Below are 26959 nucleotides of genomic sequence, written 5' to 3'. Positions count from 1 at the left end.
GTGGGGCCAGAGCCGGCTGGGCTGGGCTGGGGAGAGGCCCTTGGTGCTGCCCAGAGCTCAGGGTAGCTGGCAGAGCTTGCAGGGAGCTGGGCTGGGCTCAGAGAGCCTGGCCCAGAAACCATCAGTGTCCATCTCAGCCTGACTGAGCATGCAGTGGCAGGACTCAGGCCAGGCCTTGTGGGGCAGGGCCAGCGCCTGTGCAAGGCATTGCAAACAGGCAAGTGGCCCAGAGAGGAGGCTGCTCTGTGCCCTTGGTGGCATGGACAGAGCAGGGAGGGGGCCCAGGACATTTGTCAGCACCAGCCTCTGTGCCCATGCATTGGCAGCCCTGTCTGCTGAGCCCAGCTTTGCCCTGGGCTGAGTTTCGCTGTGGCCCAGCTCCATACTCCTGCGGGGCTCAGGGCCTGTTCCCGGCCATGGCCAGCCCTGGCTGCCTCTCTGCTGGCCCAGAGGCTGGCAGAGCCTGGGGCAGGGCTGTCCGTGCAGCCCCCCAGGTCTACAGGCTCTGCAGGAGCTGGCAGAGGCTGCCCAGCAGGGAGGCCAGTGGAGCACACTTGAGGGCACAAGTGGCACTGCCTGTTCATGGGCACACAACTGATGTCTGCCTGGAAAGGGGCACAGGTTTTAACACCATTGGTTTCATAATATACAAGCATATTTTTATTATCTGGGTCTTTTAATTAATTTTAAGAAATGGCAAATTTTTCCCGCTGGGAGCAGGTATTTCCTGGATCTACTGCATCCTTTTAGTGATGGCAGGAGAAGAAACACTGATCTTCCCCTCTGCCTTTGCCATCAACATTCAGTCTAATATTTCATGACACCCTTTCCTTCAGACATTTCCAGGTCTTCTGGATAAATAGCCATGTCGAAGTACATCTCTTCACTAGACCAGCTGGATCTATTTCCCTTCCATTTCTCCCAGATTTCCTTCTGCAGATGCTTTCTGGTCATTCGAGTGCCTCTCAACTGGCTGGGTTCATGCTTTCAACTTCAGGATATTACTCAATATTTCTGAAATTGAAATAAATATCAAATTATTCAACATCCTAATTACATTTATAACTATCCTAGAATTACCTTTTCCTATTTTTTTTATAAAACTCTTCCTGTACGCAAATCCCTGAGGGATGGTGGACATGTCAGAAGCTGCTGGGACATCATAGAGAGCTGATGGAAGACCTCAGATGGTTATTAAACTGTTCAAATGTTCATTTTCTATTTGTTGGCAAGAAACCTTTCTGTGCCTCTGAGTGTCACCAGGCCCTGAGCCCAAAGGACACAAACCTGATGAGTTGTGGTTCCCACTGCATGGACTGCACTTGGACCTTGGCTCTGCACAGGAGAGCTCTTCATCCCCTTTCTCTCTTTTCCTCCCCCTGGCCATGGAGGGAGCTCCTGACTTCAGTCTGTGACTCGTGTGTGCAAAGAGCAAATCTGGGCAGAACTGGGGCAGGGAGGGTTTGGGGGGACCTTGGGATCTGTGTTGGGCACAAAAGGTGTTTTCCATTTCTCTGAGACTGTCTGCTGTGCAAAGTGGATTTAATATCCAGCAGAGGAGTGACTTTTGCCTTTGATGGTGCTGAGCCTTCCCTTGGCTTTGTTGGCTGACAAGAAATGAACATCCCTCTGTGTCTCGGGCAGCTCCTTCTCCAAGGAAAGCAGGTGGGAGTTGGAGCCAGGGAGCTGAAAGCTGCAGGTGCAGCCCGGGCTGGAGGCAGCTCAGATTTGCACAAGGCTGCTCTGAGTGCCAGGGCTTGGACTGGGGGAAATGGTGGGGTGGGGGTAGGGAAAGAATCTGATTGATTGTCAGCCATGAAGGGTCCTGATTTTCATATCTTTTCAAACTGAATGAGGAGATACTTGGATTCAGTGTTAATAGGAGACTGCACAGACTGATTTATGAACAGGAAAAGTCCCAAACAGGACCTAAAAAATGTTTTCTCACTGTCTTTTTAAATATAAGGCATTCACTTAGAACACACTACTGAAATCTATCAAATTAACCACAAATATTTGAACACTTAAATCAAATCAACACTTTAATCAAACTCCACGGGCTTGGCTTGTTAAGGTGTTCTGAATGTTAATGAGCCCTGGGGGCACTGAATTCCTGCACTGAAGAGCTGAAGGCTGAACAAGCCTCTGGAGCCATACTTAGATTCAGTGTCATTCAGTGGAGATTGCACATATCAATGAATTAACAGGAAAAAAAAAAAAAAAAACTAAGGAGGACCTAAAAAACTGTTTTGTGATTGTCTTTTTAAGTATATTGCATTCACTTTAGATGTACTACTGAGATCTGTCCAATTAACCACAAGAGATTTGAAAATTAAAATCAAATTATTCCCAGACTCTTGGCTTGTTAAGGTGTTCTGAATGTCAATGAGCCCTGGGACACTGAATTCCTGCACTGAAGAGCTGAAGGCTGAACAAGCCTCTGCAGCAGGAAATTTCAGCAGCAGCCTCCAAGGTGCTGAGGATGTCAGCAGCCTCCACTGAGGCCCTCCCTGCCCAGAGACCGTGGGGGAATGGGCAGACAAGGAGAGCGTCCCTGGGGCTGGGGCAGCACAACTCAGAGGCACCAGCGGCTGCAGCTGGGCAATGGAGTGTGGAATGGGGCTGGGAAAGCCCTGCCTGGGCTGTGCCAAGCAGGACAGACAAGCCCTGACTCCCATCCCTGAAACAATTCTCTCAAACAAGGCGCCCTTGATGCCTCAGGCTCTCCCTGGCACAGCTCCCAGCACGGCACTCTGCCCTTGTGCCCCAGCCCTTCCCTGTGCTGGGGCTGGCCTGGGGCTTTTCCTACAGTGGGACCTGCCCTGCTCATGGCACAGGAAAGGCAGTTCCTGCTGGAGCAGGAGGCTCTGCCTGCAATGGGCTCCAACAACTCCAGCAAGGCCCTGTTTGCAAAGCCCCCAGTGGGAAATGAAAGAGGGGATCACGCTGCTTTTGGGGTGAATCATGCTGAAACCAGCCTGACTCCTCCATCCCAAATTTCAGTTTCCTCAGAGGGAATTGAAGCAGTGGCAGAGCTGGAAAAATCCCCAGAGAAAGGAACAACCAAGTGACACCACTGAGAGCTTCTGCAGAGCTGCTGAGCTGGCCCAGCCTGGGCACATCTGACTGACAGGGCAGCACCTCAGACTAGAAAAGCCCCGTCCCAAATTTTAACGGCAGCGTCTCCTGACATTCCCCTTCTTGGGGTAAGTGGGGATTCCTCCCTGCAGTGGGGAGACCCCTCAAGGTCACTGCTCCTGGCTGAGCCAAAGGGACTTGCCCAAAGTCAATGGTCTGCAGGAGTGACATCAATCTCTGCTTAATTACAGATTTTGCTTTAATACAGTTGCTTTGAAATAATTTCTTAGTGCTCTATATAATATATTATACATCTCTTAAATCATGGTTAAATATTTCTGATTTAGACAATTTTCTCTAATAATTACCATAATAGATAATACATATTTATATAAATATATCTGGTTTGCCATCCTTAATCCTGTAGGACAAATTCTACAAAGGTTTATTTCTCACTTTCTAATTCTTTACACACACACTCTTGAAAAGTCTGCAGCTGGGATTGGAAACAGCTGCTCCAATGTGGCTCTCCCAGAAGGAGTTTAGAAAGCCTGGACATCCTTGGGGGTATCTGGGGATCTGTGGGGGCTATTAGGGCTCTTTTCTGCACCTCATGACCCCACAGGAACTTCGGTAATAAACTTTGACTGAAGCTACCACTGTGTCCATGACATGAACCCCTGTGAGTGTCTGGGACATCCCGGCTCTTTGGCAGCCTGGGGACTCTGGGATGTCACCGTGGAGCGCCCGTGAGTGCCTGTGACAGATCGGTGCCTTTGCAGCCCAAGGTCCCCTGGGATGTCACCATGGAATGGATGTGATTGCCTCTGACCACAGGGCTCTTTAACATCCACAGAAAGCCCTGGGAGGTCTCCATGGGGCCCCTGTCTGTGCCTGTGACATTCCAGCTCTGGAACAGCCTGGAGACTCTGGAAAGTCCCCATGGAACCTCTCTGAGGGCCTGTGACAAATCTGATCCTTAGCAGGCAACCATCACCAGCCTTCTGTTGTTCTGTTCAGTTTCCACAGCAACCATTACCAGGACCCTGTTGCTATGGTCAGTTTCCATGGCAGCCATCAGCAGTCCACTGTTACTATGGTCGGTTTCCATGGCAACCATCACTAGCCCCTGTTGCTATGCTCAGTCCCTCGGCAGCTCCATGGAGACCCCATGCCAGGGGTGGTTGCCATGGACACCAGCTCAGGCCTGCAGCCACAGCCCGTTGCCATGGCAACCATTGGCAGCCCCATCCCCAGGCTCATGGGATCCCAGAACCACAGAATTGGCTGAGCTGGGAGGGACCCATCAGGATCCTCCAGTCACACTGCTGGCCCTGCACAGGACACCCCAACAATGCCAGCCTGGGCCTGGCAGCGCTGCCCAAACGCTGCTCTAGCTCAGAGAGCCCTGGAGCTGGGACCCTTCCTTGGGGAGCCTGGGCAGGGCCCCAGCAGCCTCTGGGCAAAAACCTTTTCCTGACATCCAACCTGAGCCTGCCCTGACTCAGCTGCAGCCGTTCCCTCCACTCCTGTCCCTGGGCAACAGAGGGAAGAGCCAGGGACCTGCTCCCAAGGCTGTTGCCATGGCCACCAGGGCTGGGACCAGCTGGGATGCTCGGTTTCCACGGACCGGGGTTCAGGGATGGGATTCCCCAATTTCCTGCCCACGCTAAAACCGCACTGCCCTCGCTGCCCTCTCGCCTCCCATGGAAAGCACAAAAGGCAAAGATCCCGGGCTGGGATAAGAACAATTTATTGGGAACAGCAATGAGATAAGGAACAAACAGGAACAGAAATAATATTGATAACATAAGGGATAAGAAAAACTGTTTACAGGGAAAACTAATATATCAACAACAGGCTCTTCCTGGCCATGCATTTCCCCTGCCTGGAAAGGACACCCTTCTCCTCAGAGGGAGAGAGAGAGAGTCCCTTTCCTGCCCCTGGCAATGACCTGAGGTGGGAGTAAATGTAATGACATGGCCATGGCCAGACTCTCATGTTCTTCCATCCCACATCATGTCTTTGGCAAGGGCAGGAAAATGGACAGGTGTCTTCACAGATGGATCACAGGGAAAATGGATCACCAGGGCTGTTCCCAATGTGGGCCCTCCAATGGGGGATGAAGCTGGAGTGGTGCCTGAAGCTGTTCCTGCGTTTGTGGCATTTGCAGGGCTTCCCTTAGTGGCGCCTCCATTGGTGTCTGGTCAAGGCAGAGCTGGTGGTGAAGCTCTTCCCACACTGGGGACACTCGAAGGGCCTCTCCCCGGTGTGGATGCGCCAGTGGGTGATGAGGGTGGAGTTGTGCTTGAAGCCCTTCCCACAGTCAGGACAGCGGAAGGGCCTCCCCTCTGTGTGAATCCGCTCATGCAGGCGGAGATTTGAGCCGGTCTGAAACCTCTTCCCACATGTGGGGCACTCGTAGGGCCTCTCCCCAGTGTGGATGCGTCGGTGAGTGATGAGGGCGGAGCTGCAGCTGAAGCCCTTCCCACATTCCCTACATTCATAGGGCCTCTCCCCAGTGTGGATGCGTTGGTGGGTGACAAGGTGGGAGCTGCAGCTGAAGCCCTTCCCACATTCCCCACATTTGTAGGGCCATTCCCCAGTGTGGGTCATCTGGTGGCTGATCAGGGTGCTGCTCTGTCTGAAGCTCTTCCCACACTCCAAGCACTTGTGGGGCTTCTCCTTATCATGAAGCTGCTCCTGGGCCATCAGCTCCAAGATCTGGCTGAAGCTCTGTCCACCGTCCTGGCTCTGGGTAAGTCTTTCCTTCTCAGAGCACCCTGGGCTGGTTTTGGAGCCCCTCTTCCTGCAGGATCTCTCGGGATTTTCCTCCCCATTAGAATTCTGCACTGTGGAGTCAATCAAAACAACCTCTTCCATGAGGTTCTGCCAAGGAGATTTTTCCTCCCCGGTCTCCATCATCGACTTTTTGTCTGGGGAAGGAAGGAAAAGGAGAAGATGGGATTTGCCTCCATTCCAAAAGGAAGGGGAAGGAGATCCCCCCAGTGCATCCCTGGCAGGACGGTCTTGGCACCAGGGTTGTCCTGCAGCTGGGGGCTGTGCTGGGCTGGGAGATGATACAAGAGAGAGGGGGAAAGGGGCACTGACTTCCTCCTCACCTGCCTGAGTATCCCAAGGCTCCTTCCTCTTCCTCGCAGCCTCCTCCTCCATCCAATCAAGGTTTGGGAATGGGAAATCCTGTTCTGGGAAGAAAACAACGGGTGCGCACATTATCTTTTGTTCTGGGATCTGTGCTGGGCTGGGAGATGGAGCAGGAGAGAAGGGGAAAGGGGCACTGACTTCCTCCTCACCTGCCTGGGTGTCCTCGGGCTCCTTCCTCTTCCTCGCAGCCTCCTCCTCCATCCAATCAAGATTTGGGAATGGGAAATCCTGCTCTGGGAAGAAAACAAAGGGTGCGCACATTGTCTTTTGTTCCGGGATCTGTGTAGGGCTGGGAGATGGAGCAGGAGAGAGGGGCAAATAGGACCTGACTTCCTCCTCACCTGCCTGGGTGTCCCGGGGCTCCTTCCTCTTCCTCGCAGCCTCCTCCTCCATCCAGTCAAGGTTTGGGAATGGGAAATCCTGTTCTGGGAAGAAAACAAAGGGTGTGCACATTGTCTTTTGTTCCGGGATCTGTGCTGGGCTGGGAGATGGAGCACGAGAGAGGGGGAAAGGAGCACTGACTTCCTCCTCACCTGCCTGGGTGTCCTGGGGCTCCTTCCTCTTTCTCGCAGCCTCCTCCTCCATCCAATCAAGATTTGGGAATGGGAAATCCTGCTCTGGGAAGAAAACAAAGGGTGCGCACATTGTCTTTTGTTCTGGTTTGAAGGCAAACCTGGAGGAGAGTCTAAGTCAGAATTACAATTTAATAAGAAAATGAAGGTCAAGGCAATGATACAGAAACATTGCCTTAAACTGAAAGAGTCTGGATATAACCTGACACCCTGTTGGTCAGGGTGGTGGCTGCAGTCCCAATAAATGGTGGCTGCAGTCCTGTTGGAGTGATCAACGTGATTCTGTCAGAGCAGTGATCCTGCAGAAGGGTCTGGTCTTCCTCTGAAGGTCCAGTGGTGGTTATGGAGCTCTTGTCCTCTGGGAATCCAGTAGGCAAGCTGCTCCTGGTTGTAGCAAGGCTCAGCTTATATCCAGGTAGGAATGCTTGGATCCTCCCCCTGGGCAGAGCATCCCACAATGGGATGATGGAATTTTATCAGTCCTGCAGTGACACTCAATGGCCCATTAGCAGAAGATATCTCCCCTGGAGGGCGTTATCAGGGGTGAGTCATGGAAGAGATAAAGAACCCTGCCCCACCTGTTTATAGCAGTTGATGAAGATGGGGATTGAAAACATGCATTTGGTTACATCTTGCATGGCAGCCTGAAACAGTGGGGTAATCCCTGCTCAGGGGGTGAACACCACCCCCCTTACCCAAACTGGCTCAGCTGTAAAACTCCCACCCTGGGAAGGGCACACATACAGGGGACAATGTCACACTTGCTCTGCTCCAGGGGAGGTCTTGGTCCCTTGTCGCTCATCTTTTCTCTTTCTTTCCATCTCTCTCTCTACCTCAGATTTACTGTTCAATAAAATCCATTTTGGATTTGGTCGCGTTAGCACCTTAACTGGGGCAGAGGCGTCTCTCTGACAATTTTCCTAACCATATTGCCATATTATTTTGGCGCAGTGAGTTCAGGGCACTGTTCTCTGACCCCAAGTGCCTTTGACAACAGCATGGTTCCCTCCACTGAGGAGGTTATGGTTCTTGCTGGAAGAACTCTTGGAAACTTGGACACAGTCGCTCCTTCCTCCTGGGGAACTTATGGGAGAAATGATGAGGAAAATGGCTTTTATGGGTGGCCAGTGTAAAGAAAATAATTTGTTGTGTTTCTTTTTAAAATTGTTAAAATCACTGGAGGAAAGGGAGCAAATGTTACCAGCGAGACTGACAAGGTTAATTCACCCCACGGTGAGGAACAAAAGGCGGCTAAAAGTCCCAGAAGAAGCCCAGCTCAAGTAGATAAATTTCCGAATAAGTCCTGAATTCCCAGGCTTGGGGGCTTTACCAAATGTGACAATCATTTTTCTCTTTATCCCTGTCATCTTTGTGACTGCTACACAGAGCTTTCCATTCCTTTTAATAATTTGTATTGGGCCAAATTTCCACTTTCCTGTTATTGGAACTGGCCAGCAGCTGAGCTGGAGCTGTGCAGGAAGCAATGAATATTGGAATTGCCACATCACTGCTTGGAATGTTGGTTTATTCATATTTGGGATTTGTTTGCTCTTTCATCCCAAGTTACTTGTGGGAAGAGCATATATTCTTCAAAGTGATTTTGCAGAGTCAAGTTTGATTTCTATCAAGTTTATTTTGTCCAGTGCACAGAGGATGCTTAAGGGGTCTCTGTGCCTCTCACACTGGGGGATGCTTGGGAGGGGTTTGGGGGGGTTTTTCCTGTCCCTTTCACCCCAGGCCTTTCTGCAGGGGTTGAGCCTGTCCCTGTCACCCCAGGCTGTTCCCCAGGGGGTCTCCATCATTCTCACCCCAGGGAATGCCTGGGGGGTCTCCCTTCCTCTCACCCCTGTGCCAGGGGGTGCTCGGGGCAGTCTCTGTCCCTCTCAGCCCAGGGGATGCTCGGGGGTCTCTGTCCTCTCACCCTGGGGGATGCTCGGGGGGTCTCCATCCCTCTGGCCTCAGGCAACGCCTGTGCAGGGCTGGGGACCAGGGGCTCTGTGTCCCTCTCACCGCTGAGGGTGCTCGGGGCTGGGGGGGCTCTCCCACCTTCTCACACCTGGGGAGGCCGGGGGGGTCTCTGTCCCTCTCAGCCCTGCTGTGACCCCACCCAAACATCATCGGGGTCAGAGGGACAGAGACACCCCCAAAGCCCCAGAAGGGCTGAGCATGGGATTTGGTTTGTGGCTGAGGATTTAGGAAGGGGCTGGAATTGGGGCTGGGGTTGGAGTTGGGGCTGAGATTGGGATTAGAGCTGGGATTGAGGTTAAGGCTAGACATGGGATTAACTTTCGGCTGGGGTTGGGATAGATGAGTTTGGGACTGGGATGAGAATAATACAGAACTTTGAGTGTGTCTAAACATGGAGTGAGACTGAGACCAGAACTGGGGTTAGGTTTGGGATTGAGCTCACCAAGAGCGGGACAGGGGGGGTGTCACAGTGGGAAGGTTTGGGGAAAATCCTGGTTTGGGAAAAAACAAAATGTGAATGCCTTGGGTTGGGGACTCCTCCCATCCACGTCCATTTCTAGAAGTCACCTGATGTCCAAAAATCAAGAGTGAATAAAAAAAAGCCACCAGGATTTTCCCATTTCCAGTCTCATCCCTCTTGGGTTATGGTTGGTCCCGCATCTCAGGGCTGGTGGGGATTCCATCGGTCCAGGGGATCCCTCCTCTCCAGGGTCCTGCTTTTGGATTCTGGGAGGTTCTGGGTCCCAAGGTCCCCCTCTCCAGCCTCCCCTCAATCCAGCCACTTGGGGTTCCCCCTTCTTTCCACCACCCTGTCCTGGTTTAGGGCAAATTTGGTTGAAACCCTCCAAAAGGAGTTTCCTCTAGAATGCCGATTCAGCAGCCCCACCCTCAGCCAGTCCAGGAAAATATTTCCTTGGAGAAAAGTCTAAAAAAACTTTATTTTACAGGCAAAGCATTCACCAGCGCAAAAATTGAACAATATTAAGCAATAAAACCTCCTGCTGCTCCAAAATAGATGACAAACTCCGAAAGTCCCTCCTTGAGTTGTAGCTCTGTGCACTCAGCATATTATCAGTGCCTTATCAGTGGCTTATCAACCTCTTATCAGTCTATTATCTGTCTCTTATCAGTCCATCCAGCGCTGGAAATGCCCAGGCCCAGGCTTATCCGGGTGGGCCTCAGGCGGGACCTGCCGGTGGTGTTCTGGTTGTTCAGTCCAGAGCAGGTTTAAACAGCTCCAAAGAAAAAGAAAAATCAAAGTCCGGAGAACTTCTCTAACACAGAGACCTAAAAACTGACTAAAAGCAAAGGAGAGCTCTGTCCTGCTGTAAGTCCATCCAGAAGCCAGAATGTGGAGAAGTGAGTGCAGTTACTGAAAACAAACTGCAGCTTCCTCCTCCTCCCCTTCGCTCTCCGAACCAGCCTTAAAGGTGCAGAACTCATTCTGGGCTAAACAGACCATTGGGGGTATGAGCATCATGAAGTCATCCCAGGACATGCCCCTGTCAGGGTCAGGGGGTCCCGTCCCCGCCTCATCTCCGGGCTGCCGGGGGTCCCCCAGCTCTGGTATCGCCCCTTCCCCTCTCCCCGCCCTGGGGGTCCCCCGTTCCACAGCCCTGGATCTCACGGGGATCCCCAAAACCAATGTCCCGCCCTGTCAATACCGGGCCATCTCCACGTGGACCCCCTGGGACCCTCCCGAGGGGTGATCGCGGCTCCTCTCCCCCCGAAAAAGCTCCTCTTGGGGAGCCCGGAGATATCCGGGGCTCGAGTGCGGGATCTGCCGGCTCCGAACACTCTCCAAAATATCCTACTGGAGACCCCTGGCTGGATTTATTTGGGAATTTAGCTACTTGAGCTGGGCTTCTTCTGAGACTTTCTACAGCTTTGTGTTTTTCACATTGGAGTGAACGAACCTTTTCAATCTCGCTGGTATCATTTGCTCCCTCTCCTCCAGTGATTTTAACAAACTTTTTAGGGAAGGAAAACAAAATATTTTCTTTATTATCCAGACCAACAACAGTCATTGTCCTCATCAGTTCTTCCATAAGTGACTCAGAGGAAGCTGCGTCCAAGTTCCAAGAGTTCTTCCAGAGAGAACCACAACCTCCTCAGAGGAGGGAACCATGCTGGTGTCAAAGGCACGTGGGGTCAGAGAACAGTGCCCTGAACTTAATGTCTCAATCTGGTTAAAAAACTTACTAGGGAGATGCCTCTGCCCCAATTAAGGTGCTAATGAGACCAAATCCAAAATGGATTTTATTGAACAGTAAATGTGAGGTAGAGAGAGCTAAAAGAAAGAAGAAAGCGGGGCATGGCAAGGGAGTGACAGGGACAGAGACCTCCCCTGGAGCAGAGCAAGTGTGACATTGTCCCTGTGTGTGTGCCCTTCCCAGGGTGGGGGTTTTATACCTGAGCCAGTTTGGGTAAGGGGGGTGGTGTTTACCCCCTGAGCAGGGATTACCCCACTGTTTCAAGTTGCAATGCAAGATGTAACCAAATGCATGTTGTCAATCCCCATCTTCATCAACTGCTGTAAACAGGTGGGGCAGGGTTCTTTATCTCTTCCATGACTCACCCCTGATAACGCCCTCCAGGGGAGATATCTTCTGTGAATGGGCCATTGAGTGTCAATGCAGGACTGATAAAATTCCATCATCCCATTGTGGGATGCTCCGCCCAGGGGGAAGATCCAAGCATTCCTACCTGGAAATAAGCTCAAGCTTGCAACACCAGGAGCAGCTTGCCTACTGGATTCCCAGAGGACAAGAGTTCCAGAACCACCACCGGACCTTCAGAGGAAGACCAGACCCTTCTGCAGGATCACTGCTCTGACAGAATCACGTTGATCACTCCAACAGGACTGCAGCCACCATTTATTGGGACTGCAGCCACCACCCTGACCAACAGGGTGTCAGGTTATATCCTGACTCTGTCAGTTTACGGCAGTGTTTCTGTATCATTGCATTGATCTTCATTTCCCTCTTAAATTGTGGTTCTGGCTTAGACCCCTTCCCAGGTTTGCCTTCAAACCAGTACAAATCTCAATGTGCTCATCCCTTGTTATTCTCCCAAAACAGGATTTCCCATCCCCAAACCATTGCCAGATGGAAAAGGAGGCTGTGAGGAACAGGAAGGATCCCCAGCACACCCAGGCAGGTGAGGAGGAAGTCAGTGCCCCTTTCCCCCTCTCTCCTGCTCCATCTCCCAGCCCAGCACAGCCCCTGGCTGCAGGACAACCCTGCTGCCAACCCCGTCCTGCTGGGGATGCACTGGTGGGATCTCCTTGCCCTTCCCTCTGGCACGGAGGCAAATCCCATCCTCTCCTTGTCTTTCGTCCCCCAGACAAGAAGCTGAGGATTGGGACCAGGGATGACAAATCCCCACAGCAGAACCCTGTAAAAGAGGCTGTTATGAGTGACTCCAGGGCACAGGAATCCAACGGGGAGGAAAATCCCCAGAGATCCCACAGGAAGAGGGGCTCCAAACCCAGCCCAGGGTGCTCTGAGAAGCAAAGACCCTCCCTGAGCCAGGAAGGTGGACAGAGCTTCAGCCAGAGCTCAGAGCTGGTGGTCCATGAGCAGCTTCATGATGGGGAGAATCCCTACAAGTGCTTGGAGTGTGTTAAGAGCTTCAGGAAGGGCAGCACCCTGATCCGCCACCAATGCATCCACACCGGGGAATGGCTCTACGAGTGTGGGGAGTGTGGGAAGGGCTTCAGTTACAGGTCAGAACTCATCAGGCACCAACGCATCCACACTGGGGAGAGGCCCTACGAGTGTCCCCAGTGTCAGAAGAGGTTTCAGACCAGCTCCAGTCTCCTTCAGCACCAGCAGTTTCACACAGAGCAGAGGCCCTTCCGCTGCCCTGAGTGTGGGAAGGGCTTCAAGCGCAACTCCAACCTCATCAGGCACCAACGCATCCACACCGGGGAGAGGCCCTACGAGTGCCCCACCTGTGGGAAGAGGTTTCAGAGCAGCTCCAATCTCCTCCTGCATGAGGGAATTCACACAGATGAGAGGCCCTTCCGCTGCCCTGAGTGTGGGAAGGGCTTCAAGTGCAACTCCCACCTCATCACCCACCAACACATCCACACTGGGGAGAGGCCCTATGAGTGTCCCCAGTGTGGGAAGAGCTTCACCAGCAGCTCTAACATGACGAAACACCAAAGGAGGTGCCACTAAGGGAAGCCCTGCGAGTGCCCCATCTGCAAAAGGAGGTTCGTGCACTGCTCCAGCTTCATCCCCAATGGAGGTCTAACGTTGGGAAGAGTGCGGGTGATCCATGTTCCCTATGATCCATGCTGGGAAGACAACTGCCCCAATACCTTCCCCTGTCAATGACATGGTGTAGAACTGAAGAACATGAGGGTCTTTCCATGGCCCTGTCATTACATTCACTCTCACCTCAGGTTATTGCCAGGGGCAGGAAAGGGACTCTCTCTCTCCCTGAGAAGAAGGGTGTCCCTTCCAGGTGGGGGAAATATGTTGCTGTGAAGAGCCAGGCAGTTGTGTTTTAGTTTTCCCTGTAAACAGTTTTATTTGTCCCTTCTGTGACCAATAGGCTTTCTGTTCCATTTGTTCTTTAGCTCATTGCTGTTCCCATTAAATTGTTCTTATCCCAGCCTGGGATCTTTGCCTTTTGTGCTTTCCATGGGAGGCGAGAGGGCAGCAAGGGCAGTGCGGTTTTAGCGTGGGCAGGAAATTGGGGAATCCCATCCCTGAACCCCGGTCCGTGGAAACCGAGCATCCCAGCTGGTCCCAGCCCTGGTGGCCATGGCAACAGCCTTGGGAGCAGGTCCCTGGCTCTTCCCTCTGTTGCCCAGGGACAGGAGTGGAGGGAACGGCTGCAGCTGAGTCAGGGCAGGCTCAGGTTGGATGTCAGGAAAAGGTTTTTGCCCAGAGGCTGCTGGGGCCCTGCCCAGGCTCCCCAGGGAAGGGTCCCAGCTCCAGGGCTCTCTGAGCTGCAGCAGCATTTGGCCAGCGCTGCCAGGCCCAGGCTGGCATTGTTGGGGTGTCCTGTGCAGGGCCAGCAGTGTGACTGGAGGATCCTGATGGGTCCCTCCCAGCTCAGCCAATTCTGTGGTTCTGGGATCCCATGAGCCTGGGATGGGGCTGCCAGTGATTGCCATGGCAACGGGCTGTGGCTGCAGGCCTGAGCTGGTGTCCATGGCAACCACCCCTGGCATGGGGTCTCCATGGAGCTGCCATGGAAACTGACCATAGCAACAGGGTCCTGGTGATGGTTGCCATGGAAACTAAGCATAGCAACAGGGGGTTTGTGATGGTTGCCATGGAAACTGAGCATAGCAACAGGGTCCTGGTGATGGTTGCCATGGAAACTAAGCATAGCAACAGGGGGCTGGTGGTGCTTGCCATGGAATCTGACCATAGCAACAGGGGGCTGGTTGCCTGCTAAGGATCAGATTTGTCACAGGCCCTCAGAGGGGTTCCATGGGGACTTTACAAGAGTCTCCAGGCTTTTCCAGAGCTGGAATGCCACAGGCACAGACAGGGGCTCCATGGACACCTCCCAGGGCTTTCTGAGGATGGTAAAGAGCCCTGTGGTCAGAGGCAGTCACAGCCATTCCGTGGTGACATCCCAGGGCACCTTGGGCTGCACAGGCACCGATCGGTCACAGGCACTCACGGGGGCTCCATGGTGACATCCCAGGAGTCCCCAGGCTGCCAAAAAGCCGGGATGTCCCAGACACTCACAGGGGTTTCTGTCATGGGCACAGTGGGAGCTTCAGGCAAAAGCTTGATTTCTTTATTGGAGAAACTCCTGCTGAGACCTGAGGTGCAGAAAGTACACCCAACAGCCACCATGGATCCTCAAACCCTTGCGGGGCCTCTAGACTGCTAAAATTTCTTCTAAGAGAGGAGACTGGGAAGAGCTGGATCCAATCCCAGCCCAAGAATTTGTCAAAGGTTTATGTGTAAAAGATTGGACAGGTGGAATTGAACTTTAACCCAATTTGTCCCATAGGATTAATGATGGAATACCAGATACATTTATATAAATACAGCTGTGATTGATTCTGATCATGATCGGACAGAAAGATTTTAACCCGAGTTATTTACTCCACAGTTCAGGATCTTTATCAATTATTAGAATATAGTGCTCTAGGAAAAAATTTTGAAGTCAAAAGATTGGTCTATGACATCAGAGAGTTTGTTGTGGAAGTCACTGAGCAGCTACAGCATCATAGAGGGGATTCTGTGACATCACAGAGCAGGCTGTGGCACCATGGCATGGCTGGATGACATCATAGAGCTGGCTGTGAGGTTCAAAGTATGTGCTGTGACATTAAAGAGTGCCAGTATGACATCACAGAAAAGGTCTCGTGGCATCACTGAGGGGTTTATGACATCACAAAGCTGTCTGTGACATCACAGTGTGAGGCTATAGAGCAGACTCTGCCATCATCGAGGGTGACTCTGTGACATCAGAGAGTGGGTTGTGACATCACTGGGTGGCTGTGTAACATCATAGAGCAGGTTGTGACATCACAGAGATATCTGTGACATCACAAAGCAGATGTAGCACATCATAGGGTGACGTCTCATAGTTAGCTGTGTGAGATCTCAGGGGCTTTGTGACAACCCAGAGTGGGCTGTGACATCACTGGTGGCTGTGTGACATTGCAAAAGAGCTGTGTGGCATCATAGGGGCTATGACATCACAGGGGCAGTGTGAGATCACAGGGGCTGTGTGAGGTCACTGGGGAGGTCACTGTGCCCCAGCCCCCCTCACAGCTCCCCCCAGAGCAGTCCAACCCTGCTCGTGCACAACAGGGTCCCCTGTCCCCCGGGTCCCCCCGGCCCCGGCCCCGCAGCCTCCCCCAGAGGATGTTCCACGAGATCGACCCCAGAGCCTGACACGGGGACGGGGGGCCGGGGCCCTGGGGGTGGCACAGGGGGACAGGGACCCCCCGGCAGCGTCCCCATGTCCCCCAGGGCCAGAGCCTGGGCCAGGGCTCCTTCACTATGTTACAAACGAGGCCTTGAGAGTGCTGAAAAAATCCCCAGCAAGGGATCAGCAAAAACCAGATTTAATATTAAGGGACAACAGCACAAAGTTCCTTGCCAAGAGTCACTCTGCTCCTGACTGGACACTTCAGGCACACCAGGGAAACAAAGCAACAACAAAACCAAACAAAATACAGGCAATCAAACCAGAAATGAGCTGAGAACAGTCCCAGTGTGTGTGAGACTCAAGGACAGAGAGGGCAAGGATAAAATGAATAAAGAAATAAAAGCTTGACAGAGGTCAAACTTTACAGGACTTCACTGATACCTTAACCTTAACTGATACATTCAACTTCACAATTTAGGAAAAGAACAGAGCTTAACAGTATTTAACCTCACTTACAACCAATGACTTAAGGATTTAATAGTGAAATAACATTAAAAAATATTCAACTTAGCTTATAACATAGTAAACTTTGCAAAAAAAAAACCTCTTAATACTATTTAACTGAACTTATTTGTCATGATGTAACCTCACTTACAGGCCTGACTGACTCAGCTATCCAAGGCTCTCAAACCCTTCAGAGAGCAGCATTTCTGCCACATTTCCCCAGCACAGGCACTCGTGTGTGCACACAGACCCCAAGAGTCAGGGCAAGGCACCTGTGAGAAATTCCCCTGAGGGCAGGAAATGCTCACTGTGGATCCTTTGGCATCTCCCCAGCAAAGGGCAAAGGGTTGAGCCTGGAGGAGTGGGGGGATCGGCCCAGGCTCTGTCGTTGTTGGGGATCCCCGAGTGCAGCAAACAGGAGAGTTCCCGGCTGGGAGAGGCCCCACTCAGAGGGAGTCGCTGGCCCAGGAGAGCTCCAAGGGCTCCTTTTGGAGCGCTGTTTGCAGGGCCCCAAGAGAGGGGCTTCAGTCCCAGCAATGGCTCATCCTGGCCACACTTGGCACCAACAGCTTTCTTTGGCAGGGTGAGAACAGGGATGTTGTGCCACTGGAACAAAAACAGTTGCCAGGGCTGCTCCTACAGAAACCAGGAGCTGGTTGGGCAGCAGCAGTGCCTGGAGCAGACAGTGTTTGTGATGAGCTGCAGAGGAGCTGAGCCCAGGGGCTGTTGGCCAAGGCTGAGGCCCAAGGAGCATTTCTCAGCTGACAAAGCGGGACGAGAAGGGGAGGAGAGAATGCCGCAGCACAGGGCCCATGGAACCAAGGGACCATTGTGACACGGTGGGGCCCTGTGAGACCAAGGGACCATTGTGACACTGTGGGGCATTGTGAAACCAAGGGACCATTGTGACACGCTGGGATCCTGTGAGACCAAGGGACAATTGTGACTGTGTGGGGCCTCTTGGAATCACGGAGATCACTGTGACTTTGCTGGGCCGCATTGAGCCAAGGGGACTTTACTGAGGCTGTGGGACTCCATGGAATGTAGGGATCATTGTGACACTGAGAGGCCCCATCAAACCAAGGGTCCATTGTGACACCGTGAGGCCTCATGGAATGATGGAGACCATTATGACACTTTGGGGTGTCATGGAACCAAAGGACCTTTGTGACCCTGTGAGACCCCATGGAGCCAAAGGTCCATTGTGACATTGCAAGGCCTCATGGAACCATGGAGAGACCAATAAGGCATTTCACAACCTCATGGTTCTAAGGGTTCATTGTGACACTGCAGGGCTGCATGGAATCAAAGATCCAGGGTGACACAGCAGGGACTCCTGTCATCAACGGTCCATTGTGACACAGTGGAGCCAAAGGAGACTTCTGTGACACTGCAAATCCCCAGGGTCTAGAAGTCCATTGTGACATTGCAGGGCACATGGAATATAGGAGTCATGTGACACTGTGGGGACTGGGGAACCATGGAGACCATTGTGACACGCAAGGCTCATGGAACCTTTGGGACCATTGTGACACTGCAGGGCCTTCTGGAACATGGGGGCCACTGTGACACTGTGGGACACCGTAGAAACAAGTCACCTTTATGGCACTGTGGGGCATCATGGATCCAAGGCACCATTGTGACACTGTGAGGCCCCACAATACCAAGGGAACACGGAGCAGGTCTGCCTGGTTTGGCCTCCCAGGGGCCACCTGACTGATCCAGCTGACCTTGGCATTTTGAGGGCCTCTTCTGCTATTGAAACACTGGGGCTCCATACTTTCCCTTCTATGGAAAAGAACTTGTCTTCTCCTCCAGGCACCCATGGCCAGAATTGGGATTTTACCTCCAAACTTCCTTATATCCAGGGATTGTTCCAAAAGGAATATTGCCAGGACATGTCTGGCTGGCAATGGTTTCACAAGGATCACCTCTCTTCTATCCCGAAAACCCCTGGGAAGGCTCCATGCTTTCCTTCCTATGGGAAAGAACTGTCCTACTTCTCCAGGTGCCCATGGCTGAGATTGGGGTTCCACCTCCAAAATTCCCTATATCCAAATACTGATCCCAGACAAAATCTGCCATTACTGGCAAGTCTGACTGGTCTTGGCCTAGTGAGGCTCTCACCTGCCTTCCAAACACTGGGGTCTGTGCTTTCCTTCCTATGGAAAAGAGCTGTCCTTCTCAGCCAGGTGCCCCTGGCCAGAATTGGGGTTCCACCTCCAACATTCCCGGTTGTGACAGACTGGAGGAGATTGTTGGCTCAAAACATTTCATGTGTGGGGGAGGAAGGGGCAGGTCCAGCCTTACCATGCCCTGGAACACCAATCCCCCCAGAGCCTCTATTCCAGCCCAGCAGTGGCTGCCAGTCCCTGGCACAGCACAGGCAATGCTCCACAGCCACCTCTGCAGCCCCAGCCCAGCTCCTGAGGGACCAAATGACCCCAAGGCCCACCTGGGGGAAGGGCCCAGGAAGAACAAGGGGTATAGAAGGCTGACCACAGGGCAAGCACACATTTTGACCCTACCTCCTCTTGGAATTTCCATCAGAACACAGCTGAACTCCAGGGTTTAGTAGCTGTGTGTGTGCTTCTCTAATTTTTTTGTTTCTTTCTCTCTTTCTGTGTCTTCTTCTAATTCCCTGCTCTTGCAAATTTTGATTAACATTCCATTAAACAGGCTTAGACTTTGTCAAGTTGAATGGGCCAAGTTAATGCAAAATGTTTTCTTGATTGATTGAATGCTATATTAAACTATTTGCCAAGTTTCTCTAATTTTCTAAAGTTGCCAGTAAAGTCTGTTTTGTTGTTTTGAACTCCTGAGATTCTCTTCTTGGTATTTCTCCAGTGTGTCCAATTCAGAGAACACAAACATCTGTAATTCTTTTTAAATATCTCATTGAGAGAGTTGTTTGTGGAATGGGGGTCAGGCTTGTGTCTCCTGCTTGGCACAGCCCAGGCAGGGCTTTCCCAGCCACATTCCACACTCCATTCCCCAGCTGCAGCCCCTGGTGCCTCTGAGTTGTGCTGCCCCAGCCCCAGGGACGCTCTCCTTGTCTGCCCATTCCCCCACGGTCTCTGGGCAGGGATGGCCTCAGTGGGGGCTGCTGACATCCTCAGCACCTTGGAGGCTGCTGCTGAATTTTCCTGCTGCAGAGGCTTGTTCAGCCTTCAGCTCTTCAGTGCAGGAATTCAGTGTCCCAGGGCTCATAAACATTCAGAACACCTTAACAAGCCAAGAGTCTGGGAATAATTTGATTTTAATTTTCAAATCTCTTGTGGTTAATTGGACAGATCTCAGTAGTACATCTAAAGTGAATGCAATATACTTAAAAAGACAATCACAAAACAGTTTTTTAGGTCCTCCTTAGTTTTTTTTTTTTTTTTTTCCTGTTAATTCATTGATATGTGCAATCTCCACTGAATGACACTGAATCTAAGTATGGCTCCAGAGGCTTGTTCAGCCTTCAGCTCTTCAGTGCAGGAATTCAGTGCCCCCAGGGCTCATTAACATTCAGAACACCTTAACAAGCCAAGCCCGTGGAGTTTGATTAAAGTGTTGATTTGATTTAAGTGTTCAAATATTTGTGATTAATTTGATAGATTTCAGTAGTGTGTTCTAAGTGAATGCCTTATATTTAAAAAGACAGTGAGAAAACATTTTTTAGGTCCTGTTTGGGACTTTTCCTGTTCATAAATCAGTCTGTGCAGTCTCCTATTAACACTGAATCCAAGTATCTCCTCATTCAGTTTGAAAAGATATGAAAATCAGGACCCTTCATGGCTGACAATCAATAAGTCTCTGTCCCTACCCCCACCCCACCATTTCCCCCATCCAAGCCCTGGCACTCAGAGCAGCCTTGTGCAAATCTGAGCTGCCTCCAGCCCGGGCTGCACCTGCAGCTTTCAGCTCCTTGGCTCCAACTCCCACCTGCTTTCCTTGGAGAAGGAGCTGCCCGAGACACAGAGGGATGTTCATTTCTTGTCAGCCAACAAAGCCAAGGGAAGGCTCAGCACCATCAAAGGCAAAAGTCACTCCTCTGCTGGATATTAAATCCACTTTGCACAGCAGACAGTCTCAGAGAAATGGAAAACACCTTTTGTGCCCAACACAGATCCCAAGGTCCCCCCAAACCCTCCCTGCCCCAGTTCTGCCCAGATTTGCTCTTTGCACACACGAGTCACAGACTGAAGTCAGGAGCTCCCTCCATGCCCAGTGGGAGGAAAAGAGAGAAAAAGGATGAAGAGCTCTCCTGTGCAGAGCCAAGGTCCAAGTGCAGCCCCTGCAGTGGGAGCCACAACTCATCAGGTTTGTGTCCTTTGGGCTCAGGGACTGGTGACACTCAGAGGCACAGAAAGGTTTCTTGCCAACAAACACAAGTTGAATATTTGAACAGTTTAAAAACCATCACAGCTCTTTCCTCAGCTCTCTGTGATGTCCCAGCGGCATGTGACATGTCCACCATCCCCAAGGGATTTCTGTGCAGGAACACTTTTAGACAAAGGCATAAGGTAATTCGTGATAGATAAAAACACCATTAAGATAATATTTATTATATATTTATTTGAACATAGAAAAATTGGGCAATTTCTTCCAGCTCAAAGCATGAAGGCAGTCAGTTGAGAGGCACTTGAATGACCAGAGAGCATCTAGAGGAGGAAATCAGAGAGCAGTAGAAGTACATAGATCCACCTGCTGCAAAAGAAGAGATGTCGTTAGACATGGCCATTTCAACAGAAGACCTGAAAACACCTGAAGGAAAATGGAGAGGAAGTAATAAACAAAATATTGGTCACACCAGTAGAAGGCAAGATCAGTATTTTTCCTCCTGCCATCTGTACACCTCCAGGAAATTTCTGTTTCTGATGGGAAAACTGTGCCATTTCTTAACAGTACTCAAATGACCCAGATAATAAAGATTTGCTTGTATATTATGAAACTAACAGGGAATAAAAGCTGTGCCCCTATCCAGGCTGACATCAGTTATGTGCCCATGAACAGGCAGTGCCACTTGTGCCCTGAGGTGCCCAGGTGGGATTGGATCTCTCAGAGAGCACCTGAGGGAGAGCAGAGAACCTTGCAAGCTGCAGGTCCCTGACACCCCCGCAGGGCTCCTGTCCCATCCCATCTGCTCTGCTCCAGTCTGAAACAGGGCCCAGCATGGTGCCGGGATCATCAGAGAGCTGCGGTGTGTGCTGGAATTCAATGCCCTCCCCATCCCACAGCAGCCCTGCATTTCCCTCCTGCAGCCTTGGTCTCCAGCCCAGCCATGGAGGCTCTTTGGGCTCTGGACTGTTGCTGCAGCCCCCAAGGGCAGCAGAGCTGTGCCTTTGGCATAGTCAGGCCTGGCCAGCGCAGGCCATGCTCAGCAATTGCTTGTGTGTGCCTGGCCTTGCTGTCAGCCCCGGCAGCGGCTGCGTGGCCCCTTTGTGGCCCTGTGCTGGCCCAGCCATGGTGGCCCAGCCCCTGTGCAGGCCCAGCCCAGGCCAGGAGCATTGCGGCTGGGAACGGCCCCTGTGCCGTGGTGCCCACAGCAGCCTTGGGGCTCTGTGCCCCATGGCGTCCCTGCTGGGCAGCCTCTGCCAGCTCCTGCAGAGCCCCTGGCACCTGTGGGACTGCACAGACAGCCCTGCCCTGGGCTCTGCCAGCCTCTGGGCCAGCAGAGAGGCAGCCAGGGCTGGCCATGGCCGGGAACAGGCCCTGAGCCCCGCAGGAGTATGGAGCTGGGCCACAGCCAAACTCAGCCCAGGCCAAAGCTGGGCTCAGCAGCCAGGGCTGCCAAGGGCTGGGCACAGAGGCTGGCACTGACAAATGTCCTGGGCCCCCTCCCTGCTCTGTCCATGCCACCAAGGGCACAGAGCAGCCTCCTCTCTGGGCCACTTGCCTGTTTGCAATGCCTTGCACAGGCGCTGGCCCTGCCCCACAAGGCCTGGCCTGAGTCCTGCCCCTGCACGCCCAGCCAGGCTGAGATGGACACTGATGGTTTCTGGACCAGGCTCTCTGAGCCCAGCCCGGCTCCCTGCAAGCTCTGCCAGCTGCCCTGAGCTCTGGGCAGCACCAAGGGCCTCTCCCCAGCCCAGCCCAGCTGGCTCTGGCCCAACTGAGCTCTGCTCAGGCCAGCCTGCTCTGGGCACTGCCCCACGGCCTCAGCCCCTGGCAAGGGCACAGCAGCAGCTGCAGCTGCCACAGGACTCAGCCCCAGCCATGGGGGAAGGTGCTTGGCCAAGGCCAAAGGAGGCTCCCTGGGTGCCCTGCTCCCCTCAGGCTGAGGTGCTGAGAGCTCTGCAGCCCCTGCTGCCATCCCATCTGCCCAGGGCAGCACAAGAGCCCCGGCCTTGGGACCCTCAAGAGCTGCTCCTGCTCCTGCTCCAGGACCAGGGCCCATGCCAAAGCTGGGGCAGCCTCAAAGCTGTGCCCATTTCTGTTAATTGCTGCTCCCATGGGGATGGATCCTCAGCTACTTGGACGTTGCTGATGAATTTTTTTACTCCAGAGATCTGTTCTTTCTTGAGCTCTTCAGTTCAGGAATTCAATGAAAAAGGAACATAAACAATAGTGCAAAAACACCCGAAAAAAACCAGCCCCTGATAATAATAGAAGTTTTAAATTCTTCTGTGGTTAATTACATATATTTCAGAAGTGTATTCAAAGTGAATATACTGTATTGAAATCAATGCAGAGAAAATTGTTTTGTCCTGTTTTCTTTTCTGGTTTATAGATTGGTATCAGCAACGTCCAATTGATATTGATCCCCTGCACCTTGTAATGCAGCCTGAATAAACAGGAAAATCAAAATCCTTCATGGCTGGTAATCAGTAACACTTTTTTCCCACACTTCCCCACCATTTCCCTCATGCAACCCCTGCCACTCCTATGGATCAGGAATGGTGTGGCCAGCAGGAGCAGGGCAGGGATTCTTCCCCTGTGCTCAGCAATGCTTGGGCAGCGCCTTGAGTGCTGTGTCCACTTCTGGACCCCCCAATTTAGGAAGAACATGGAGGGGCTGGAGTGTGTCCAGAGATGGGCAACAAGGCTGGGGAGCGATCTGGAGCACAAGAGCTTTGAGGAGTGGCTGAGGGAGCTGAGGCTGTTTATCCTGGAGAAGAGGAGGCTCAAGGGAGACAAGGTGGTGTCAGGGGAAAGGTTGGACTTGATGATCTCCATGGCCTGTTCCACCCTTGCTGATTCTGGGGTTCTCTGAAAGCACCCTTAGAGCAGCTGCAGGACGAGCCCTGGGCCTCCTCTTCAGAAGCTCCAGCAGCCCAGGTCCCCCAGCTTCTCCTGCCAGCCCCAAAGCCCATCCTGTCAGTCCTGCAGAGCCTCTGCAGCTCCTCCTCACTGCCCAGAACAGGGAGTTACAGAGCCAGACGCAGCAGCCCAGATGTGCCCCCCTGGCCTGGGGTGCCTCTGGCAAGGGAGCAGCACCAGGCACTGCAGGAGCCTGCAGACAATTCCTGCAGCACTTGTAGGATGGTCCTGCTGCCCAAGGGACGTTCCCATGGTGCCAAGTCAGGAACTGCAATGGGGAGTGGGGCCAGAGAGGAAAGGGCAAGCAGGGATGGGCTGTTTGCAGGGGAGGGGACAGGGGTGGGCAGTAGGAAGACATTTGTTTCAGGAAGTGTAAAGAAAGCAAAGGTGAAGCTAAGGAAATGCTCAGGGCAGTTTGGGGGTGGCTGCCAGGCAGCCCTGGCTCTGAGCAACAGCGTCTGCAGTGGGACAGGAAACTCCCAGCGGATGGGAACAAACTTTCTGGCTGACTGCAGAGGCCAGGACAAAGCTGAGTGGTTTCCCTGGTGTCCCCAAGCCCTTGCTGGCCCCAGCAGTTCATGGCATTTGTGCTCCCTCAGGTTCATGTCCCCACAGCAACAGCATGGGGGTGCTCCCCCTGCTCTGTGCAATGCAAACAGGGGCTGCTGAGCCAGTGCTGCCGTGTCTGTGCCTGCAAGGATGGGGCACCTGTGTGAGCTGGGGAAGAGGCCAGGGCTGCAGAGGGGGGATGTTGTTGGCAGCTCCATGAGGACACCCTGGGACACTGCCCTGGGCTGTCCAGGGCACTGGGGATGGATCAGCCCCTGCTCTGCTGCTCCTTCCCATCTGCCCCAGGGCCCTTGCAGAGCCCCAACCATGCTCTTTGCCCCCAGCCTGCCCACGGCCAGCCTGGGGCTGCTCACGGGGCTTTTCTGTGCTGAGCATTGGCCTGGGTGTGTTCTTGAGAGAGCCTGGGCAAGGAGCCTGGAGCCGCCAGGCCCTGGGCTGAGGCGTCAGCGCTGCCCCAGCAGTGCCCATGGCCTGTCCCTGCTGCAGCTCTGGCACTGCCACCCCCAGGGCTGTGCCCAGCCCCGAGAGCACTCAGGCCTGACAGCAACACCAGGACCACCAGGGCAGCGGGGCAGGGCCATGGCAGCAGCACTGGCAACACCAAGTGCTGCTGCTGCTGGGCACAGCTGCTGTGCCAGCACTGATCTGCCCCCAGCTCTGCACACAGACATTGCTGCTGCAGCTCCAGAGAAGGCAACAAGAGGGCATCTCTGCAGAAAACTCTGCTGGGAGATCCTTTAGTTCGTTTAAAGGAACCCAGAGCTCATTGACACAGTCTGTGGCCACAGTGAAGGAGGTGGAGAAACAAAATCAGAAATGGCACAAACAACGACATTTATTTGAGGACAATATTAAACACATAAAACCGAGAAAAAAACCCTTCCAAATTGAAACCAACAAGAAATATTAAAGATGACTTTTATTACAAGTGATTTGCAGAAATTGGCAAGCAGATTAATGTTCCTGAAAGCATCAACTCATCAGTGCCCACACTGCCGCCTTGAGCTCCTGGTTCCTCAGGCTGTAGATGAGGGGGTTCAGGGCTGGAGGCACCACCGAGTACAGAACTGACAAGGCCAGATCCAGGGATGGGGAGGAGATGGAAGGGGGCTTCACATAGGCAAATGAGGTGGTGAAGAAGAACAGGGAGACCACAGCCAGGTGAGGGAGGCAGGTGGAAAAGGCTTTGTGCCGTCCCTGCTCAGAGGGCATCCTCAGCACAACCCTGAAGATCTGCACATAGGAGAAAACAATGAACACAAAACAACCAAGTGCTAAACACACACTAACAGCCATAAAACCGATTTCCCTGAGGTAAGATTTGCAGCAGGAGAGCTTGAGAATCTGAGGGATTTCACAGAAGAACTGGTCCAGACCATTGCCATGGCACAGGGGCAGGGAAAATGTATTGGCTGTGTGCAGCAGTGAATAGAGAAATGCACTGGCCCAGGCAGCTGCTGCCATGTGGGCACAAGCTCTGCTGCCCAGGAGGGTCCCGTAGTGCAGGGGTTTGCAGATGGACACATAGCGGTCATAGCACATGATGATCAGGAGACAAAACTCTGCTGAGATGAAGAACATAAAGAAAAAGAGCTGTGCAGCACATCCGGTGTAGGAGATGTTCCTGGTGTCCCAGAGGGAATTGTGCATGGCTTTGGGGACAGTGGTGCAGATGCAGCCCAGGTCAGTGAGGGCCAGGTTGAGCAGGAAGAAGAACATGGGCGTGTTGCAGGTGGTGGCCGCAGGCTACGGCGCTGATGATGAGGCCGTTGCCCAGGAGGGCAGCCAGGGAGATGCCCAGCAAGAGGCAGAAGTGCAGGAGCTGCAGCTGCTGCGAGTCTGCCAATGGCAGCAGGAGGAAGTGCCTGATGGAGCTGCTGTTGGACATTTGTGCTGCCTTGGCATGGGGATCTGTAAAAAAAGTAATCATGCAATAGCTGGGTTTGGAGAGGACTTGAAATATCCCAGCACAGCCTGGGGGCACTTTCCCCCCACTGCCTGCCTAGGGCTCTGCTGCCTGGAGCTGTCCCTGCCAGCAGCTGCTTCCCTGTGCCCAGGGCTGGGCCCTGACAGTGCTGCCAGAGCCCAGCCCAGCCCTGGGGGCTCAGCTCTGCCCTGCAGACCCCTCCCAGCTCAGACACTGCCCAGGGGCAGCTCTGGCTCTGCAGGCTCTGATGGCAATGTCAGAGCAACCCTGAGGAGGCTGGGAAAGTAACAAAGATGGTGCCAGTGAAGGGCCCTGTGCTGATCTCTGTCACTGCCTGGTTTATTCCGGTTTGTAAGACTTTTTTTGTATTTATTCTCCACCTGAACTGAGAGAAGAATATCAATATGAAATTTCCCATTCAGGCAAAACAGAGCAGTAGAATAAAAAAATCAGGATTTTCCCATTTATGAAATCCCTGCCTAGGTGAGCTCCTTGTATGATCTGCTTGGAAATGTTCTGCAGTTAAATGCCCTGCTTGGAGCAGTCCTGAACAATGCAACATCCTCCCGACACAAGGAGAACACTTCCAAGCCTTACCAGCTGTCTCCTCCCACCAAGCCCTTGTCCCCCAGTGCTGGGAGCAGCTGCCAGGGCTGGCTGAGAGCTGTCCCTGGCAGGCAGCAGAGTCCCTGCCCCAGCACAGCGCCCTGGGCTGCAGGACCCTGCTCTGCAGGATAGACCTGGGCACCCCTGGCTGCTCTGAACAAGAGACAATCAGAGAATGTACTCACGGGGTCTGTAGGCATTGGGATGTTCCAGCTTTAGGAGATGGCTCCAGGAGCTGCAGCTGCAGCCAGAGGTTCCTGTGCCAAGGGCTGGCAGTGATGGTGCCCCAGGCACTTCTCAGCACCTTCCCAGCCCTGACTGATTGAAGCTTCTGTGCCTCTGTGCTGTGCCCAGGGTGGCTGCAGGCAGTGCCCCAGCCCTGCTGGGCTGGCAGAAGAGCTGCTCATCAAGAGAAATGTGCTTTTGAAGCTCTTCTTGCTTTCCAGGAGCTTCCTCTGTGCCA

General features: G+C 52.8%; 1 protein-coding gene across 1 annotated transcript; it reads right to left on the bottom strand.

Annotated features, from left to right (window-relative positions):
- Nucleotides 1–24935: 24935 nt before the first annotated feature.
- Nucleotides 24936–25682, bottom strand: LOC141727880 (olfactory receptor 14J1-like). Its single transcript, XM_074534165.1, has one exon. It carries the CDS (start codon nt 25680–25682, stop codon nt 24936–24938), a length of 747 nt encoding a protein of 248 aa, XP_074390266.1.
- Nucleotides 25683–26959: the final 1277 nt, after the last annotated feature.

This window comes from Zonotrichia albicollis, unplaced genomic scaffold, assembly GCF_047830755.1.
Source record: "Zonotrichia albicollis isolate bZonAlb1 unplaced genomic scaffold, bZonAlb1.hap1 Scaffold_257, whole genome shotgun sequence".
In the NCBI taxonomy this organism is placed as follows: Eukaryota; Metazoa; Chordata; class Aves; order Passeriformes; family Passerellidae; genus Zonotrichia; species Zonotrichia albicollis.
This window is presented reverse-complemented; position numbering and strand designations above follow the sequence as displayed.

What these genes read in the sequence shown, in the direction of transcription:
- LOC141727880 (XM_074534165.1), bottom strand. Translation starts at nt 25,682, where the DNA reads ATGTTCTTCTTCCTGCTCAACCTGGCCCTCACTGACCTGGGCTGCATC.